At 48.4% G+C, this 15,460-nt stretch overlaps 1 protein-coding gene across 2 annotated transcripts in view; it reads left to right on the top strand.

The window, feature by feature from the left end:
• LOC110520312 (zinc finger protein 385B) overlaps positions 1-15,460 on the top strand; it is a 156,995-nt gene that overhangs the window by 22,192 nt on the left and 119,343 nt on the right. The window contains exons 1-2 of one of the 2 annotated variants that reach the window (XM_036974820.1): positions 8,611-8,839; positions 9,009-9,362. In XM_036974820.1, coding sequence (XP_036830715.1) covers positions 8,806-8,839; positions 9,009-9,362 — 388 coding nt within the window. In that variant the 5' untranslated portion in view covers positions 8,611-8,805. Of the gene's footprint in view, positions 1-8,610; positions 8,840-9,008; positions 9,363-15,460 lie in introns of those variants that run through there. The other variant, XM_036974819.1, reaches the window with a different exon arrangement.

Here is a 15,460-nt window from a genome sequence, read left to right as displayed (position 1 = left end):
AGTGGCTCGGGTGGTTGTTGTCCTTGATGATCTTTATGGCCTTCCTGTGACATCGGGTGGTGTAGGTGTCCTGGAGGGCAGGTAGTTTGCCCCCGGTGATGCGTTGTGCAGACCTCACTACCCTCTGGAGAGCCTTACGGTTGTGGGCGGAGCAGTTGCCGTACCAGGCGGTGATACAGCCCGACAGGATGCTCTCGATTGTGCATCTGTAGAAGTTTGTGAGTGCTTTTGGTGACAAGCCAAATTTCTTCAGCCTCCTGAGGTTGAAGAGGCGCTGCTGCGCCTTCTTCACGATGCTGTCTGTGTGGGTGGACCAATTCAGTTTGTCTGTGATGTGTACGCCGAGGAACTTAAAACTTACTACCCTCTCCACTACTGTTCCATTGATGTGGATAGGGGGGTGTTCCCTCTGTTGATTCCTGAAGTCCACAATAATCTCCTTAGTTTTGTTGACGTTGAGTGTGAGGTTATTTTCCTGACACCACACTCCGAGGGCCCTCACCTCCTCCCTGTAGGCCGTCTCGTCGTTGTTGGTAATCAAGCCTACCACTGTTGTGTCGTCCGCAAACTTGATGATTGAGTTGGAGGCGTGCGTGGCCACGCAGTCGTGGGTGAACAGGGAGTACAGGAGAGGGCTCAGAACGCACCCTTGTGGGGCCCCAGTGTTGAGGATCAGCGGGGTGGAAATGTTGTTGCCTACCCTTACCACCTGGGGGCGGCCCGTCAGGAAGTCCAGAACCCAGTTGCACAGGGCGGGGTCGAGACCCAGGGTCTCGAGCTTGATGACGAGCTTGGAGGGCACTATGGTGTTAAATGCCGAGCTGTAGTCGATGAACAGCATTCTCACATAGGTATTCCTCTTGTCCAGATGGGTTAGGGCAGTGTGCAGTGTGGTTGAGATTGCATCGTCTGTGGACCTATTTGGGCGGGAAGCAAATTGGAGTGGGTCTAGGGTGTCAGGTAGGGTGGAGGGTATATGGTCCTTGACTAGTCTCTCAAAGCACTTCATGATGACGGAAGTGAGTGCTACGGGGCGGTAGTCGTTTAGCTCAGTTACCTTAGCTTTCTTGGGAACAGGAACAATGGTGGCCCTCTTGAAGCATGTGGGAACAACAGACTGGGATAGGGATTGATTGAATATGTCCGTAAACACACCAGCCAGCTGGTCTGCGCATGCTCTGAGGGCGTGGCTGGGGATGCCGTCTGGGCCTGCAGCCCTGCGAGGGTTGACACGTTTAAATGTTTTCCTCACGTCGGCTGCAGTGAAGGGGAGTCCGCATGTTTTAGTTGCGGGCCGTGTCAGTGGCACTGTATTGTCCTTAAAGCGGGCAAAAAAGTTATTTAGTCTGCCTGGGAGCAAGACATCCTGGTCCGTGACGGGGCTGGTTTTCTTTTTGTAATCCGTGATTGACTGTAGACCCTGCCACATACCTCTTGTGTCTGAGCCGTTGAATTGACATTCTACCTTGTCTCTATACTGACGCTTAGCTTGTTTACAATGGGATAGGAAACCCCCTCGCTAGACATTATAATGCGATTGAAAACCCCCTCGCTAGACATTACAATGGAATAGGAACCCCCTCACTAGGAATTACAATGGGATGGGAAACACACTCGCTTGGAATTACAATGGGATAGGAACCCCCGTCACTAGCTATTAAAATGGGATAGGAAACCTCCCCACTAGGCATTACAATGGGATAGGAAACCCCCTCTCTAGAAACCCCCTTTAAGAACCATTCTAGATTGTATTGGAAAGCAGCCCTCAAGGCAAATGAATGACAGATAGATTGCTTGGAAATCTTCTCTTTATCTGTAGTGCTGGGTTTTGTTTTGGGGCTTTGCACCTGCTTTGTTCTCTAAGCTGACAGGATGTCCCTGTAAGACCTGCTATGTTTGTGTTTGTGTTTGTTTTTGTGTGTGTTTATGTGTGTGTTTGTGTGTGTGTAGTGGCCCTCTAAGAACCTGCCATGTGTCCACATCTCGGATCTCTTATTGAAGAGTACATCTGACACCAGCTGTGACTCAGACACTAGAGAGTCTCTCTGAGGGCTTCTGGGGGATCTCTGGGGTGAAGAGGAAAACAAACAGTCAGGATTGAAGTTGATCTAAGCTATTGATAATTTCCCGAATGTGTGTGTTCTGAGTTCTCTTCTCCGCATCTTTCAAAACACATAAACATCCTGTGTCATCTGCCACACACCCTCAGATAAGCATTGAGATAGAGAGAGAGAGAGATTCTGTCAAATAGTGTATTTCTAGGAACTAGCTGCAGAGTGGCGTGATGTACTGTAACTCGGCATACCATCTCCATTTTTTTGCCTGTTGTTATTATACTTCTCTGAAAGATAATTCTCCCCCCATTTCATGTCAGTGGTATGTCAAAGAGACTTATAAATTCCATTCAAACAGATCAGTATAGTGTTATGTTGTTTGTGTGTGCATTGTGGAGGCCAGATCAGTATAGTGTTATGTTGTTGGTATGTGCATTGTGGAGGCCAGATCAGCATAGTGTTATTTTGTTGGTGTGTGCGCTGTGGAGACCAGATCAGTATAGTGTTATGTTGTTGGTGTGTGTAGTGGAGGCCAGATCAGTATAGTGTTATGTTGTTGGTGTGTGTAGTGGAGGCCAGATCAGTATAGTGTTATGTTGTTGGTATGTGCATTGTGGAGGCCAGATCAGCATAGTGTTATCTTGTTGGTGTGTGCGCTGTGGAGGCCAGATCAGTATAGTGTTATGTTGTTGGTGTGTGTAGTGGAGGCCAGATCAGTATAGTGTTATGTTGTTGGTGTGTATAGTGGAGGCCAGATCAGTATAGTGTTATGTTGTTGGTGTGTGCAGTGTGGAGGCCAGATCAGTATAGTGTTATGTTGTTGGTGTGTGTAGTGGAGGCCAGATCAGTATAGTGTTATGTTGTTGGTGTGTGTAGTGGAGGCCAGATCAGTATAGTGTTATGTTGTTGGTGTGTGCAGTGTGGAGGCCAGATCAGTATAGTGTTATGCTGTTGGTGTGTGCACTGTGGAGGCAGGACCTCCACCACTGACTGGGCCTGGAAACGTCCAGGATTACTCACTTGCCTGTTTCCATTTCCATTAGTATTAGGCCTACAGTGCATTAGGGCCAACACAGCTAAGGGTTTCCCCTGTGCTGTAGGACATAGCTGAGAGTCCTACACAGTGCATTAGGCCTACAGTGCTTTAGGCCATAGTGATGGCTTTCCCTCTGTATTGTGTATTGTGTACTGTAGGACCTTCAGAGCTTCAGGGGAGAGTGGGAGCAGGGAAGAGTAAGAGCAGAGCACTCTATCTGCCATGGAGCTCTAGAGATGCAACCTGGACAAAAGAGTGTGGGGAGAGTGGGGAAGGAATGCAACACTGATAGTACAGTAGGCCTCCCTTAATGCTACAGACAGGACATTTATACACTATTTCCTACGTAGTGCATTGATTTTGGCGAAGGCCCATATGTCCCTGATCAAAAGTACTGCACTATGTAAGGAATAGGGTACAATTTGGGACGCAGAGACAGTGTCGGGCTGATTAATGATTGACTCCACCTCAGATACATCTCTTGTGTACTACATTATTTGTAGCCTGCTGAATTATGACTTTTGACAAACGGACATGCCCTTATAGGATGTATTATTTTTCTGAACCCCCTTAGGATTTGAAACGGATGCATTATCAGGCTGAACATCTTTACTTGGTTCAAAAAGGAAGTATAAAGATTATGACATGGTAGTTGATGTCGTAAGGATTGTTATAATACCAATGCGATGCCATACCAATAACTCAAAATACTCAGGGAGTGGAGTACCATTTTAAGTTGTAGTAGGCCCATTTCCTAGTTGCTAGAGAGCCTTTTTATTTCTCTATTTGGTTAGGTCGTGGTGTGATTTGGGTGGGCATTCTAGTTTTTCTATTTCTTTGTTGGCCGGGTATGGTTCCCAATCAGAGGCAGCTGTCTATCGTTGTCTTTGATTGGGGATCATACTTAGGCAGCATTTTTTCCCACCTTAGTTTGTGGAATCTTGTTTTTGTGTAGTGCCTGTGAGCACTCCAGTCGTTACGTATTGTTTGCTGTTTATTGCCTTTGTTGGTGAGTTTCATTTTAATAACATGTGGAACTCTATGCACAAAGCGCCTTGGTCCGCTAATTTCAACGAATGTGACAGAAGATCCCACCACCCACAGACCAAGCAGCGTGCCCAGGAGGAGTGGAGGACATCCTGGACGTGGGACGAAATCATGGCAGGAGACAGAAGCCTGCCGTGGAAGCAGGCGGAGGCAGCGAAGGAGTAACAGCGACAACAGCGGCGGCCACAAAGACAGCCCAAAGGACAGCACACGGGGTGGACACACGGGGTGGACACACGGGGTGGACACACAGGGTGGACGGCGGTGCCGAGGTGTGAACCAGAGACAATCTGGGAGGAGGTAGAGAGGTGGTCGGTCAACCCAGGGAGAGTGCTAGAGTCCGCCTGGGATTCAATAGAACAGTGCGAGGAGGGATACCGAAGAATGGAGTTTGCGAGGAGTATGCAGCAATGTAGGCGTTTGGAAGAGCGTGTCATCAGTCCGGTGCAATCTGTGCCAGTCCCACGCATCGGGCCTCCAGTGCACCTCCCCAGTCCGGTATGTTCTGTGTCTCCTCCCCGCACTCGCCCTGATATACACCCCCACAGCCCAGTACGTCCTGTGCTACCTCCCCACACTCGCCCTGAGGTGCGTGTCACCAGCCCGGTGCCACTTGTACCGGCCCCACGCATCAGGCCTCCAGTGCGCCTCCCCAGTCCAGTACGTCCTGTGCCTGCTCGTCGCGCTCGTCCTTAGGTGTGTGTCACCAGTGATGATCCATGGCCCGTAGCCTCCAGTGATGATCCATGGCCCGGAGCCTCCAGTGATGATCCATGGCCCGGAGCCTCCAGTGATGATTCATGGCCCAGAGCCTTCAGAGACGATCCAAGGTCCGGAGTCTCCTGCAACGGTCTGCAGTCTAGAGTCTCCAGCGACGGTCTGCAGTCTAGAGTCTCCAGCGACGGTCGGCAGTCCAGAGCCTCCAGCTACGGTCGGCGGTCCAGAGCCTTCAGCAACGCCTGCAGCCTAGAGCCTCCAGCGGGGTTTTCCAGCCTAGAGCCTCCAGCAGGGGTTCCCAGTCCAGAGCCTCCTGCGAGGGTTCCCAGTCTGGAGCCTCCGGCGACGATCTACGGTCCGGAGTCTCCGGCTACAATCTACGGTCCGGAGTCCCTGAAGATGATCTACGGTCCGGAGTCCCCTACACACACCAGTCCGGTGCAATCTGTGCCGGTCCCACGCATCAGGCCTCCAGTGTGCCTCCTCAGTCCAGTACGTCCTGTGCTTCCTCAGCGCACTCGCCCTGAGGTGCGTGTCACCAGCCCGGTGCCACCTGTACCGGCACCACGCATCAGGCCTCCAGTGTGCCTCCCCAGTCCAGTACGTCCTGTGCCTGCTCCTCGCGCTCGTCCTGAGGTGCGTGTCACCAGCCCGGTACCACCAGTGATGATCCATCGCCCGAAGCCTCCAGTGGTGATCCATGGCCCGGAGCCTCCAGTTATGATCCATGGCCTGGAGCCTCCAGTAATGATCCATGGCCCGAAGCCTCCAGTAATGATCCATGGCCCGAAGCCTCCTGTGATGATCCATGACCCGGAGCCTCCAGTGATGATCCATGGCCCGGTCCCTCCAGTATTGATCCATGGCCCGAAGCCTCCAGTGATGATCCATGGCCCGGAGTCTCTAGTGATGATTCATGGCCCAGAGCCTCCAGAGACGATCCAAGGTCCGGGGTCTCCAGCGACATTCTGCAGTCCAGAGTCTCTAGCAACGGTCGGCAGTCCAGAGCCTCCAGCGACGGTCTACAGTCCAGAGCCTCCAGCGACGGTCTGCAGTCCAGAGCCTCCAGCGACGGTCTACAGTCCAGAGCCTCCAGCGACGGTCTGCAGTCCAGAGCCTCCAGCGACGGTCTGCAGTCCAGAGCCTCCAGTGGTGGTTCCCAGCCTAGAGCCTCCAGCGGTGGATCCCAGTCCAGAACCACCTGCGAGGGTTCCCAGTCTGGAGCCTCCGGCGACGATCCATGGCCCGGTTCCTCCGGCGACGATCCACGGTCTGGTTCCTCTGGCAACGATCCACGGTCTGGTTCCTCCGGCAACGATCCACGGTCCGTAGCCTCCGGCGACGATCCACGGTCCGGTTCCACGGTTCCTCTGTCTTCCTAGCCCTCTGTGGTCCCCTAGCTCCATCAGCCCCCCTGTCCCCCTTTAGCTCCCCCAGCTCCCTGTCTTCCTGGTACTCTTGGGCCCCTAGCTCCGTCTGGCCCCCTGTCCCCCTTTAGCTCCCTCAGCTCCCTGTCTTCCCGGTACTCTTGGGCACCTAGCTCCGTCTGGACCCCTGTCCCCCTTTAGTTCCATTAGCTCCCTGTCTTCCTGGTAGTCTTGGGCCCCTAGCTCCGTCTGGCCCCCTGTCCCCCTTTAGCTCCCCCAGCTCCCTGTCTTCCTGGTACTCTTGGGCCCCTAGCTCCGTCTGGCCCCCTGTCCCCCTTTAGCTCCCTGTCTTCCCGGTACTCTTGGGCACCTAGCTCCGTCTGGACCCCTGTCCCCCTTTAGTTCCATTAGCTCCCTGTCTTCCTGGTACTCTTGGGCCCCTAGCTCCGTCTGGCCCCATGTCCCCCTTTAGCTCCCCCAACTCCCTGTCTTCCTGGCCCTCCTTGGTCCACTAACTCAGTCTGGCCTCCTGTCCCCTTTTAGCTCTCCCAGCTCCCTGTCTTCCTTGCCCTCCTTGGTCCCCTAGCTCCGTGGCCCCATGTCTCTGATGGAATGACCATGTAGGACCTCACACTCAGTCAGATCTGTCTCTTTCCTCGACCCTGCAGCAAGGAACACTGCTCTCTCTGGTAATCTCATCTGTTAGGGGGGGCACACACACACACACACACACACACACACACACAATATCTTTCCACAGAGTCAGCCCCAACAAAGCACTGCAGCATCCCTTCCTTCTCAGTGTGTTCTCCTTACTTCATCTAACTAGGCCAAGCCACTGAATACACCAACTTTGCTTTTACAGAGAAAGTTCGGGATATTTACACAACCTATTGAATGGTGATCATTTTAGCTGTGTTTGCCTTGCTTACTTGACTGTGGTGTAAAATGAAAAGTATGCTGAGGGAAGGGGTTGGTAATAAATTAAGCTGAATGGCCACAGCACTGAGCCCTGAGGAAGTTTGTGAAGGAAGTTTATCTGTCAGTATTAGAGGCCTGCAGCTGCCCATAGAGATTACCCAGTCTGTGTCAGAGGGATTGTGTGTGTGTGTGTGTGTGCGTGTGTGTGTGTGCATGTGTGTAAGACGGATTATTTTACTGTCCAGTGAGAGGGACACGTAACATGGCCACACTGCACGAATACTTCACCCTCATAATACAGCCTTCCTATTCATTACAGCCTCACAGACACAGGCTGTGTCCCAAATGGCACCCTATGTCCAATATAGTGCATTACTTTTGACCAATAGGGAATAGGGTGCTATTTTGGACGTAACCATACAGTATCATACACAGGAAGCTACTGAAAGGGGAAGTTCCGGTCAATCAGAATTTCGGTCAATCAGAAGCTTCTGCTGCTTTTCCTTTTCATCCAGACATCATATCCATGGATACAGATGACCCTTGTGCCTGGCCAGATACCATACAAGAAGTATAGTATGTTTAGATTTGCAAACATTTGCAAAGATTTGCTGCTGAAAATGCAGTATTAATTTGAACGTAAATTATTTTCTTTGCGCTTACAAAGGGATATTTTGTGGGTTTTAGGTATACAGTAATTCCCAGTTCAATACAGCAAGACATTTTTCATCCTCTCGTTGCCTATGTCAGCACTCCGGAGCTGTAGTACCGCTGCGATGTCCAGAGTTGCAACTCATTAATCAACCATGACAAATGTAATACTATATGGGGATAAAATTCACTTCACCTAGTTGAAATATTTCAGCTTTGAATGCTGATAGACGTAAATGTATGCTGTGTGTTGCTGTGTCTGGATTGGATGGGGATATAAACACAATTCACCATTTTAAATATTTAGCTTCAAATGTGGATCTAAGCTGATGGGTTGTTTTGTCGTGTCTGGGGATTGAGAGACTGCCCGCTCTGTCGTATGTTCCGTCCCGTGTCTGTGCTGCAATTGAGGGTTGTGTAACACCCATGGGCAGTGGACATGTGAATTGGGCTCTATCCCCCTCTGCTTCCTCTGTGAGGGCACACATACACACACACAGCGCGAGGGAAACAGATGGGCACAGGAGGTCACTTACCAGCAAAGCTGTATTCACATAGTATTCAAAATCTCTCGAATACTTTCAGCGTTTCTTTGAGCCTGCCCTGGAGTGCCAGATAGGCAGGGATTGCAGTCTGTAGACTATTCCATTGGTTCCATCGTGTCAGTCAAGCTCAATCAAGTGCAGACCAAATATTTGAATGATTTCTTATACTATTTGAACCCAGGTCTGGACAGCAGCCTCGCCCCGGCCCCATCCCAGCTCCACAGGTAGAGAGGCTGAATGATGCTGTGGCACCAGACTGTCAGACAGTATAGCTACACTATCAGAGGTGGAGCTGAGTTCTAGCTCTACAACAGGAAAGAATAGAGATTCAGAATCAGACACCCGCTTAGTGTCTACTGCTCCTCTAACACAGTCACAGTTGTCTGTTGCTTCCACAGGAGAGGGAGACCCTGATTCAGCACTGTATTTTACAATCTGTAGAATGTAGCCTAAACATCAATTTATTTATGTTTAATTGGAGAGTGATGTTACAAGGAGGATGTGAGTATTTGCCATGGCTGTGTATGTGTGTTTTGTACGTGAGTGAGTGTGTGTGTCCGTCTGTCCGTCTGTCCATGTGTGTGCGGGCAAGTGTGCGTGCCTGCACCATGCTTGCTTTCCAGTAGCAAAGTCTGTCATTCTAATCCACTGTTGTCATTGTTTTCTGCAGGTATGAAGACACCGCTCAGTCCGGCCCACTTCATAGAGCATGGCCGGATGGCCTTTCCGTTCGGAGGCTGTCTGGAGCTGAATCAGCTCACAGGGATGGAGCCTACCACCAACGGCCAGGGTCAGATAAACATGGACCTACAGCAGCAGGAGAAGAAGAAGCTGTTCTACTCAATGTGTGAGGTGTGTAACATCCAGCTGAACTCCCAGGCTCAGGCCCAGGTGCACTACAACGGGAGATCCCACCTGAAGAGGGTCAAACAGATGAACAATGGGGAGGCTCCGGCACCAGCTACTGGGTCTCTACCCACCTCTACGCTGAGCTTCAGTAGAAGCACCACCAGCAGCAGTACAGGTAGGCCTGCAGTGAATTTCTGTCAATGTTTTAAAAATATTTGTTTGGTTACATTTCTCGAGCCCAATCCCTCAGCTGTTTACCAACACAATTGATGTCTGTAACCAGGGAGTCCCATTAAGGTCAGACGAGAGACCCCCTTGAAGGAAGACCTGACTAAGAGCTCTGTAGTGACTAACCCTGGCTCACCCAGGGAGAGGGAGCACTCTCCTACACCCACAGATAACTCTGTAGAAATAGCGGTGCTTGGACGGTAGTACTCTCTCTTCTAGAGGCATAAACAGACTAGAGGTGATGGTGATGCATGCTGAGTTAGTTTGCAGCATTTGACTCAGAGACATATCTATGTCCCAAATGGCACCCTATTCCCTATCTAGTGCCTATGGGCCCTGGTTAGTAGTGCAGTAAATACATAGTAGGGTGCCGTTTGGGATGCACACATGGCTTCGTCATCCCTCTCAGCCATTTTGTTGTTTTCTTTCACTGCTCGGTTTAACAAACTTTGCTCAGAGGCCCTTTTATATTATATTAGTTGGGAAAATGAATATTAATGTTAAGCTTTCTATGTCTACAGTGGCTGGCGATAGAGGGAAATAAATCAGTCCGTTTGCTCGGAGTTTGAGGTGTCTATTATGAAATACTTTAGTCCTTTGCCATGGCAGTCAGTGTGTGTATGTGTGTTGTTTTCAGTAGCACTGCTCTGTTTACTAATGCTGTAATCTTTGCCTCCACACTCTCACCAGTAGTGGCCTAAGGATTTTCATATCCTTTTGATTTTACATATTATTTGACTGGGGACCTAATTCTCTGTGTTGACCTATGGGTGACGTTTGCTTTTGCATAAGTTGTTTGTAGTTAAAACAGAGGATTTCATATAAGATAGGAAAACGCTAATTTCATGAAACTGTGCTTAGTGATTAGAGCTTAGTGATTAGAGCTTAGTGATTAGTGATTAGTGCTTGGTGATTAGTGATTAGTGATTAGAGCTTGGTGATTAGTGCGATGCCCAGGTTTTTTACTCCTTGTTTAAATACAATCATCTTGACTGTTTAGTGCCTGGCTGTAGACATGTTCTGTTGACTTGATTCTGTTCTGGTCAGACTGGAGCAAAACAAATTGTTATGACTTCTATGAATGGTGGGTGGAGGAGTCAAGCGCAGAGAGCAGGTAGTTCCGTACGTGGATCTTTTATTCCAATGACAGCGGAAAAACGGACATGGAAAACACAAGGGCGCATGATACAACCCGTCCAAATAAACAGGACTAAAACTGTCAGGAAAAATAGAGATCACACTAATCAACCAACACCATAAAACAGAGAACAAGCCCGCACAATAACCGGCGGGCCTAGTGCCCTTAAATAGCCTACTAACAAAACTAAACTCAAAACAGGTGTAACCAATTAGACCCAACTAACAGAAACAAAAGGAAAGGGAATCGATGGCAGCTAGTAGGCCGGCGACGACGACCGCCGAGCGCCCCCCGAACAGGAAGAGGCACCATCTTCGGAGGGATTCGTGACACAAATGCTCCGTAGGCAGAGGATAAAGATAGTCTGTCCAGACTGGCTTAAAGAATGTGTGGAACTTAAATTGCATTGCAATTTAAAAATCAAGACTTGAACAGACAAAGCAAATTCATTGGTAAATAACAACTATGTTGTTTTAAATGCCTGAGTTGTAATATAGTGACAGTGACATTTTATCTGAAGTTTGGTTAATAATCCAAGTTTATGCAATATGGCCATGAAAAACATGTTGACAGCTGGTGTTCAGACATTTAACACACTGAAGTTGAATGCTTTACAATGCAGTGAGTAGGATTCTTGAATGATGTACATGCCTTGAGGTTGAATTCGGATTGATTTACAGATGTATAGATGGAGTCAAACACGTTATCTCCTCTATATCCTCCCAGGCTGACAGGACAGAGTGATGGAGTGGGTCACAGTGTCAGTGATAGTGACAGTGGTGCTTAGAGTAGTAGACGAAGGATTGAGTGTGTACTTTCCCTACCAGGGGAGCTTATCTGTGCTTCCATCATAGTGGTGTGTGTGTGTGTGAGACAAGGTCTGTGGACTGTCCCAGCCATGACAGCTGGTGCCCCTGGGAGATCGAGGAGGGGGGGGGGGGGGGGGGTTAGGCGTCACATGGCCTGGGTCCTTTCTGCTGTAACACCCCACCCCCCTCTACATACACGCACGCATGCAAACACACACACGCACACATACACACCCCACAGCAGCAGCAACATCAACTCTCTGTGCTGGTGCCCCACATACTCTCAATAAATAGCAATTAGAGTGAAAAGTGCTGCAGGCCTCACAGGCAGCTCATGCGAGAAAGCTTTTCATGCTACAGTACAGCAGCCAGTTAATGTAGTGAATACCGGTCACAATAACATCTGAGTGTGTAGGGGGGTTTAATGTAGTGAATACCGGTCACAATAACATCTGTGTGTTTAGGGGGGGGGGGGGGGGGGGGGGGGGGGGGTGTTAATGTAGTGAATACCGGTCACAATAACTTCTGAGTGTGTAGAGGGGGTTTAATGTAGTGAATACCGGTCACAATAACATCTGTGTGTGTAGGGGGGGGGTTTAATGTAGTGAATACCAGTCACAATAACATCTGTGTGTTTAGGGGGGGGGGGGGGTTAATGTAGTGAATACCGGTCACAATAACTTCTGAGTCTGTAGAGGGGGTTTAATGTAGTGAATACCGGTCACAATAACATCTGTGTGTGTAGGGGGGGGGGGTTTAATGTAGTGAATACCGGTCACAATAACATCTGTGTGTGTAGGGGGGGGGTTTAATGTAGTGAATACCGGTCACAATAACATCTGTGTGTTTAGGGGGGGTTTAATGTAGTGAATACCGGTCACAATAACATCTGTGTGTTTAGGGGGGGTTTAATGTAGTGAATACCAGTCACAATAACATCTGTGTGTTTAGGGGGGGGGGGGGTTAATGTAGTGAATACCGGTCACAATAACTTCTGAGTCTGTAGAGGGGGTTTAATGTAGTGAATACCGGTCACAATAACATCTGTGTGTGTAGGGGGGGGGTTTAATGTAGTGAATACCGGTCACAATAACATCTGTGTGTGTAGGGGGGGGGTTTAATGTAGTGAATACCGGTCACAATAACATCTGTGTGTTTAGGAGGGGTTTAATGTAGTGAATACCGGTCACAATAACATCTGTGTGTTTAGGGGGGGTTTAATGTAGTGAATACCAGTCACAATAACATCTGTGTGTTTAGGGGGGGGGGGGGGGTTAATGTAGTGAATACCGGTCACAATAACATCTGTGTGTAGGGGGGTTTTAATGTAGTGAATACCGGTCACAATAACATCTGTGTGTTTAGGGGGGGTTTAATGTAGTGAATACCAGTCACAATAACATCTGTGTGTTTAGGGGGGGTTTAATGTAGTGAATACCGGTCACAATAACATCTGTGTGTTTAGGGGGGGTTTAATGTAGTGAATACCGGTCACAATAACATCTGTGTGTTTAGGGGGGGTTTAATGTAGTGAATACCGGTCACAATAACATCTGAGTGTGTAGGGGGGTTTTAATGTAGTGAATACCGGTCACAATAACATCTGAGTGTGTAGGGGGGGGTTAATGTCGTGAATACCGGTCACAATAACATCTGTGTGTTTAGGGGGGGGTTTAATGTAGTGAATACCGGTCACAATAACATCTGAGTGTGTAGGGGGGGTTTAATGTAGTGAATACCGGTCACAATAACATCTGTGTGTTTAGGGGGGGGGGGGGGGGTTTAATGTAGTGAATACCGGTCACAATAACATCTGTGTGTGTAGGGGGGGTTAATGTAGTGAATACCGGTCACTGTGCTCTCTGTGTGTGCAGGGGGGGTTTAATGTAGTGAATACTGGTCACTGTGTACTCTGTGTGCGTAGGGGGGGTTTAATGTAGTGAATACTGGTCACTGTGTACTCTGTGTGCGTAGGGGGGGTTTAATGTAGTGAATACTGTTCACTGTGTACTCTGTGTGCGTAGGGGGGGTTTAATGTAGTGAATACTGGTCACTGTGTACTCTGTGTGCGTAAGGGGGGTTTAATGTAGTGAATACCGGTCACTGTGTACCCTGTGTTTAAGGAGGGGTTTAATGTACCGGTCACTGTGTAGTGTGTGTGTGTGTGTAGCAAGGGATCATAGTGTGAAGTGTGTATAAATGCACCTGCACTGTGATAGTCTCAGAGGTCCGTTAAAAGCGCAGAGAGCATCATGAAGAACAAGGAACACACCAGGCAGGTCCGAGATACTGTTGTGAAGAAGTTTAAAGCCGGATTTGGATACAAAAATATTTCCCAAGCTTTAAACATCCCAAGGAGCACTGTGCAAGCGATAATATTGAAATGGAAGGAGTATCAGACCACTGCAAATCTACCAAGACCTGGCCGTCCCTCTAAACTTTCAGCTCATACAAGGAGAAGACTGATCAGAGATGCAGCCAAGAGGCCCATGATCACTCTGGATGAACTGCAGAGATCTACAGCTGAGGTGGGAGACTCTGTCCATAGGACAACAATCAGTCGTATATTGCACAAATCTGGCCTTTATGGAAGAGTGGCAAGAAAGCCATTTCTTAAAGATATCCATAAAAAGTGTTGTTTAAAGTTTGCCACAAGCCATCTGGGAGACACACCAAACATTTGGAAGAAGGTGCTCTGGTCAGATGAAACCAAAATTGAACTTTTTGGCAACAATGCAAAACGTTATGTTTGGCGTAAAAGCAACACAGCTGAACACACCATCCCCACTGTCAAACATGGTGGTGGAAGCATCATGGTTTGGGCCTGCTTTTCTTCAGCAGGGACAGGGAAGATGGTTAAAATTGATGGGAAGATGGATGGAGCCAAATACAGGACCATTCTGGAAGAAAACCTGATGGAGTCTGCAAAAGACCTGAGACTGGGACGGAGATTTGTCTTCCAACAAGACAATGATCCAAAACATAAAGCAAAATCTACAATGGAATGGTTAAAAAATAAACATATCCAGGTGTTAGAATGGCCAAGTCAAAGTCCAGACCTGAATCCAATCGAGAATCTGTGGAAAGAACTGAAAACTGCTGTTCACAAATGCTCTCCATCCAACCTCACTGAGCTCGAGTTGTTTTGCAAGGAGGAATGGGAAAAAATTTCAGTCTCTCGATGTGCAAAACTGATAGAGACATACCCCAAGCGACTTACAGCTGTAATCGCAGCAAAAGGTGGCGCTACAAAGTATTAACTTTAGGGGGCTGAATAATTTTGCACGCCCAATTTTTCAGTTTTTGATTTGTTAAAAAAGTTTGAAATATCCAATAAATGTCGTTCCACTTCATGATTGTGTCCCACTTGTTTTTGATTCTTCACAAAAAAATACAGTTTTATATCTTTATGTTTGAAGCCTGAAATGTGGCAAAAGGTCGCAAAGTTCAAGGGGGCCGAATACTTTCGCAAGGCACTGTATACCATGTAATTCACGTGTGCACCAGGAAGAGACTTGTTTGGTTAGCAGTGTTTCTTTTGCACACATGTAATTGCAGAGCTTGCTGCACAAATCGCAACGGGATGGATGCAAATAATCATGATATCATTCTGATAGGTAGGCTACTTTGGGAAAGCCTTTCCATCTACCAGAAGACGGTGATCATTATTAGCATCATCACTAACGGAGCACATGATAGACTAATGCGCATGATTTGTCTGAGTAGAAATAGGAGATTTTGACTCCTTGTCAGTCGACACACAGCTGTTCTTTTTTAGTTAGATCAGAGTGGATGTCCTTTTATCGAGCTGGGATGTGATGAGTGACGAGCTGGATGTGACGATCACATGGCAGTTAGGCGGCAGTTGAGCCTCAGCTACATTTTTAAACACATCAGGAGTGTCTGTTGTTTCACTGAAACTTTAAAGAGTCATGACATTATTTGGGTAGTCTGAGCCAGACGTATGTAATTACAGCTGGTGGACTGGAAACAGGCTTATGGTGTTGGTGTGGAGGGACTGATGATACACACACTCACACACAGGCATGCATGCACACAGGCACACACTCACACACATACACCGTCTCTGGTTTGGGA

This window comes from Oncorhynchus mykiss, chromosome 3 (genome assembly GCF_013265735.2).
Source record: "Oncorhynchus mykiss isolate Arlee chromosome 3, USDA_OmykA_1.1, whole genome shotgun sequence".
Lineage (NCBI taxonomy): Eukaryota > Metazoa > Chordata > Actinopteri > Salmoniformes > Salmonidae > Oncorhynchus > Oncorhynchus mykiss.
Note: the sequence above shows the minus strand (reverse complement) of the source record. Positions and strands in the feature narration are given on the sequence as shown.